General features: G+C 48.1%; 1 protein-coding gene across 1 annotated transcript; it reads left to right on the top strand.

Annotated features, from left to right (window-relative positions):
* Window positions 1-4,364: 4,364 nt before the first annotated feature.
* LOC129146510 (butyrophilin-like protein 1) lies at window positions 4,365-5,721 on the top strand (the record flags this gene model as incomplete). Its single annotated transcript, XM_054699148.1, has 3 exons — window positions 4,365-4,443; window positions 5,184-5,560; window positions 5,680-5,721. Coding segments are annotated over exons 1-3 (442 nt in total), but the record flags the coding sequence as incomplete, so codon positions are not given.
* Window positions 5,722-5,829: the final 108 nt, after the last annotated feature.

A 5,829-nucleotide genomic window follows, 5' to 3' on the forward strand; every position in this document is an offset into this window, starting at 1 on the left:
GAGTAACTTCTCTGCTGATCTTTTTACAGTCCTCATCTCTATGATGTTAATTTAAGGCTTCAATTTCTATTTTCTTTTCACTGATTTTATTTTCCAAGTCATTCATTTATTGTTCTGAATTTTGTTTTATCTTTTTTGATTCACTTTTCTGTGTTTTCTCCATCTCCTTGACTTTCTTTTTTCTTTTTTTTTAAGGATTTATTTATTTATTTGTTTGTTTGTTTGTTTATTTATTTATTTATACAAGCACTGGGGACAGTCAGAAGCACGAGAGGGTGAGAGAATTCACCAGAGACAGAGTGGGGAGCAGAGCAGGCAGAAGGACTGAAGTACACTGCTGAGGGGAGCAGCGGGCAGCAGGAGAGGTCTGCGCACCATGTGGGACCCTCCTCTGGTGGCAGAAAGCAGCCAGGGATGGAACCTGCACCGCAGGGCTGCGGGCAGCTTCGCAACCCAGCGCTCAACCGCTGCACCACCGGGGAGGCCCACTTCTGCCCATTTTTTGACAGGGTTATTTTCTTTATTGTTGTTGAGTCTCATCAGCTCTTTGCAGATTTTTGTGATCAGTCCTTTATCATTAGTGTTCGGTGCAAAAATGTTCTCCCAGTTGGTGGGGTTTCTCTTTGTTTTTGTTATTGTCTCTTTTGCTGTGCAGAAGCTCTTTAATTTGATGTAGTCCCAGCTGTTTATCTTTGCCTTCACCATCACTGCTTGGGGTGATGTGTCTGTAAAGATGTCTTTGATGTGCATATCACGTAGTGTTTCGCCTTTATTTCCTTCTATGTATTTTATGGTTTCAGGTCTTATGTCTAGTTCTTCAATCCATTTTGAGTTGATTTTTGTGTATGGTGTGAGGTAGTGGTCAAGCTTCATTCTTTTGCATGTAGCAACCCAGTTTTCCCAGCACCATTTATTGAACAAACTTTCTTTGCTCCAATGCATAGTCTTTGCTCCTTTGATCCTTGACTCTCTTTATTATGGCAATTTGAACTCTACCTGATAGTAAGATACGATCATCCATATCTTTGTAGTTGCATATTGCAGAGTTGGTCTCATCTTGTGATATCATGTTCCCTTGAGATCTCAAGTTTCTGAGGCTTATTTTGCTGCTTTACATTTCCTATTTTTCAAAAAATGCATCTGTAGTGGTAACTTAGAGAGTTCAACTACTTGTGCTTTCCATCAGGTGACCATGTTATTTTTTTAAGACTTGTAATTTATGCAGAACTAGAGACCTGATCCTTGAGATGCTGACTCAGAGACTGTGGGGCCTGCAGTCATCCAGCCTCTAGGGTGGGTGCTCTGGCTGGGGCGCGTGAGCTCATGTTTGTGGCTCCCCTGCCACCCGCCTCTCTCAGTTCAGCCCTGAGACTCTCCCTGTGCACACTGTCCCTGAGCTTCAGGAGGGCAGGGCCAGTCCTGAGAGAGTAGTGGGGGTGCATCCAGCTCTGTGCCTTGTTTCTTCACTGGGAACCTTGTTAGCTGGGAGCCCCCATCAGAGCTGTGAACCCCTCACTGTCAGCTCTCCCTGCCCAGGGTCACGTGCCTGTTTGAGTGACCACCACAGCATGTGCTGAGCCTCCTCCATTCTGACCACAGCCTCCAGGTGTCTCTCTATGCCTACCTCTTGCTCAGTGAAGCATGACTCTCCTCTGTGTCCCTTTTGTCGCTGTCTGCCTGGTGACTGCTGTATGAGAGTGTCCAGTTTTGTCGCAAGCCTGGTGTTCTCTGGCTGCCCTGTTCACTCATTCGCATTGATGATCCTCTGTGCAATGAAACAGATTTCTCAGGCACCTTCTTAGTCCCCCAAGAACTCTTTTGAAATGCACATTCTTGGGTACATCCCAATCTGCTGCATCAGGCCTGAGGTAGGGTCCTGGCATTTTACAATTACAAGCCCTCCTGATGATAGTGATGGTCAAGGTGAGAACCAGGGAGTTAGCATTTTTTATGGAAGGTCCTGCTATCAGGTACACTAGTGAGTGAGGGAGCATCTTTGACATTATTTCTGGACCACAAGTTGTGGTTGGAAGATCTTTCCCAGATTCAGAATTGTCACTGCTAATCCTTCATTTCAGCTGTCTGCTCATCAGACACCTTCCCTCAGTCTTCCTGGGCCTCCCCCAGTGATGGTGTGTGTTCCCTGATATGACTGTGTCTCTCAGCCTTTCTAACTCCCATGTCTGTGTTCACAGAGAGGTTCCGTGTGTTTGGCCCCCCAGGCCCCATTGTGGCAGAGCTGGGTGAGGATGCCACACTGCCCTGCTCCCTGGACCCAGTCATGAGTGCAGAGAACATGGAGTTGAGGTGGTTCCGGTCCAGTACCTTCGAGTCAGTGTTCACCTATCAAGACAGACAGGAACGACATGAGATGCTAATGGCCCAGTACGCAGGGCGGACCTCACTGGTGGGGGAATTCCTCCATGTGGGGAAAGCTGCTGTGATCATCCACGAGGTCCAGGCTGCTGACAATGGGCTGTACACCTGCTTCTTCAGCAACGGAGTGTTCCATGAGCAAGCCAGCTTGGAGCTGCAGGTGGCAGGTTGGTGACATGTTAAATATCTCAGAGTCCTGGAGTTCTGGAATTGGGGGAGAAAATAAGGGCAATGCAATTTAGTTTTTCATGTTATTTATGAGTAAGAAAAGGCTTATTCATTCATGTTTTATGAAATGTAAATATCCAGGGTCCCTACCACATGTCTGGCCCTATTCTAAACTCTTAAATATAAAAGCAAATCTAATAAAGTTCTTTACTCTGTGAGTTTATATTTGTAGTGGGAGAGGGAACAGTCATAATAAATAACCAGGGCATAAATGACTCAAAGTGAGAAGGGATGAGGACAGGAAGCTAAATGGAGCAGGGAATTGGGTGAGAAATGTGGGGCTGGGGCTGAGGGGAGGTTCCTAATAAACAGTAGCTCAGGCTGGGGCCGTGGGAGCAAAGACTCCAGGGAAGTGGGAATACAGCTGAGTAGATATCTGATGTGTGGGGGTTCCTTTCTCCCCAGTATATAGACAGATAATTACTATATATTATATGTAATGTGAGGCATACAGCATAATGACTGATTTATATATACAGTGAAGTGATGGCCACAATAGGTTAAATCACATCTGTCAGCTATTATAGGTTTCATAAAAAGAAAGAAAATGAAGCAAAAGGGAAAATTTCCTCACTGTGAAAAAAAATTCTTTGGAGTTTGTCTTTTAACAACTTCCCTACATGTCACACAGCATGTTGGCTACAGGCATGTTGTACATCACAGGGAAGGAATTTCTACTTGTAGGCACAGCCCGTGTGAATGACCTGGGGGGAGCGTGTGTTTGGTGTGTGATCTGCTCACATGGAGTCCTCATGGCTGGTAGGAGAGAGTGAGGGGCAGGGTGTTGTGAGGTGACAAACTCTCATAAAAAAATGTGAGCGCATGGCAGAGAGGTCAAGGGTGGCTGATGAATGCTCCCAAAGGTAATCGTAAAAACCTCCATAGGATGTAGATATTTGAGCTGGGATGTCATTTTATCTAACAGGTTCTATAAAGCCCTCAGATCAGATGCAGAAGGGAAGATGGAGTCCACAGGGCCTGGTGATTGTGGGCAACAGCAGTTAGATTCTTTAGTTTGGGGTGCTGCGCCTTGGAGGCACAGGTGTAAAAGTATGAGCACTGCAGAGAGAAGAGGCTGGGAAGGAGTCACAGATGAGGAGTCCTGGTGTGCATGTTGTGGTATTTGCATGTGGAGCTGTTGGAGATTTTCAGCACAGCAGTGCTTAGCATGTGACTCAGGCAGCAGTGGGGAGGACAAGGGCGGGGACAATATCTGGAGTTGTGGATGCAGTTACGGGGTGGAGGGGGGGCTGGTTCACACAGTGGCGGTGGATGCTCAGGAGGTGCCCTCAGTGAGGTTCAGAAATAACCCAACTGAATGGGGAGAATTGGGTCACAGAATTTAAAGTGGAAGAAGGCTTTGTAGAGTCTGTGTGATATTTAATGTCAGGAACATTAATAATGTGTATCAGTTGCCTGTCACCATAGTGCTGCTGTGTAACAAAGAACCACAGACAAAATCTCTCAGTGGCCTCAGTGGACTTGTATTCATGGGCTGGAGGGGACTTCAGCTAACCTGGCATGGACTTGACTACTCTCCACTGAACTTCCTCCTACATTGTTTGGTCAGATGAAAATGTCATCAAGTGGACTTTGGCTGGGCTTGTAGCATGAATGCTCATGGGCTCCTGGCTGGGGAGCGTGACCTGTTCATCCTGGCTGAGGGAGGAGCTTCAGGGGAAAGGCTGGTGGCAGACCCTGTTCCGCATGAACTACATTGTCTTCCATGGAGATGGCAGAGGGAAGACCAAGGGCCAGCACTTTAAACCTCTGCTGAGTCACATGAGCTGATCTCTCCTTAGACACATGAAGTCACATGACTGATCCCAGAGTCAGAGTGTGAGTAAAATGTACATGGCAGAGTGTGAGCCTGATATGAAAAAGGGTGAAGAATTAGGAACATTTTTTTTTTTTTTTTTTGCTAATTTACCTCAGATGAGACAACAGCATGAGTTCAGGTGTAGAATTTAGGATGTGAAGAGCATGTGAGGAATCCTGGCAGATGTAACCCACAGGGATGGGGCTATCAGGGAGGGACATGAGGAGGCTGGTGAGGTGATATCTGAAAGTGATGCATGAGGAGACACAGGAGCTGAGGGGGAAGAAGCCCTGGGAGAGGGTGTGAGATAAGATGGGGCTTTAAGAACTGGACCCTGGGACTGTGCTGCCTTCAAGGAGCAGGTGCAGGGAGAAAAGTCAGGAAAGGGCTCAGCAGGGGTCCAAGTTACAACAAGCCACCCTCAGAGGGAAGTGACCAACCCAAGATGGAGGTGGTTTCAAGATGAGGTCAGGAGTGTCCTGAATGAAGGGAGACTGGGTGAGGGGACTTTGGAGACTGGGGTTGACAAATGGGAGACTTTTGTTGAATCACCCAGAACAGAATGGACTAGAAGGATAAGCTGCACTATGGAGGCTGAGATGTTGGTGAGAAATGAGAAAATACAGTTGTTTATGGATTATAAGGTGTACTCTTCCAACAAGATAAGAATTCTATAAAGATTTGAAACATGTTTATATCATTATAAAAATAATAGGTAGAAAGGTAGAGATGAACATATCTTGTCATTGTCTTGGTCTAGGTCTCTCCCAGACTTCTCAGAGTGCACCTTGACAGCCTCACCTGGAGGTGTGCACATGTGGGCCTGCCCCACCTGTCTCTCATCTTCTCTCTGCAGTTGTGGGCTCTGCCCCCAAGTGCACATCACGGGGCCAGAGGAGGATGGGGTACGCGTGGTGTGCACGGCCTCGGGCTGGTTCCCAGAGCCTCAGGTGCAGTGGAGACAGCCCCGTGGGGAGCAGTTCCTGGAGTTCTCCAAGGTCCAGGCACAGGACACTGAGGGCCTGTTCAGTGTGGAGGCCGCTCTGGTGGTGAGAGACAGCTCTGCGGGGAGCGTGACCTGTTCCATCCTCAACCCTGTCCTGGGTCAGGAGAAGGTCATGGCCATTGTCATCCCAGGTCAGCACATCTCCTCTTCCCCATTCCCTGCAGGGGCGGGGGCCAGCACCCCCGGGGTACTGGGCTGGGATGTCTTGGGCTGTGTCCTGATGGGGTCTCTGTGGGGTCTCTTTCTGCAGAGCCCTTCTTCCCCGGGCCTCTCCTGGAAGCCAGCTTTCCTGGTGAGCCTGCCTTGCTGCTGCTCCTCCTCTGGGGGCTGCCTGCTACACCCAGAGAGAACATTCCACACAGATGCGGGAGCTGCAGGAACAGATGAATCTGTGTGGGGC

This window comes from Talpa occidentalis, unplaced genomic scaffold (assembly GCF_014898055.3).
Source record: "Talpa occidentalis isolate TD23 unplaced genomic scaffold, MPIMG_talOcc4v2.1 talOcc4.2163, whole genome shotgun sequence".
In the NCBI taxonomy this organism is placed as follows: domain Eukaryota; kingdom Metazoa; phylum Chordata; class Mammalia; order Eulipotyphla; family Talpidae; genus Talpa; species Talpa occidentalis.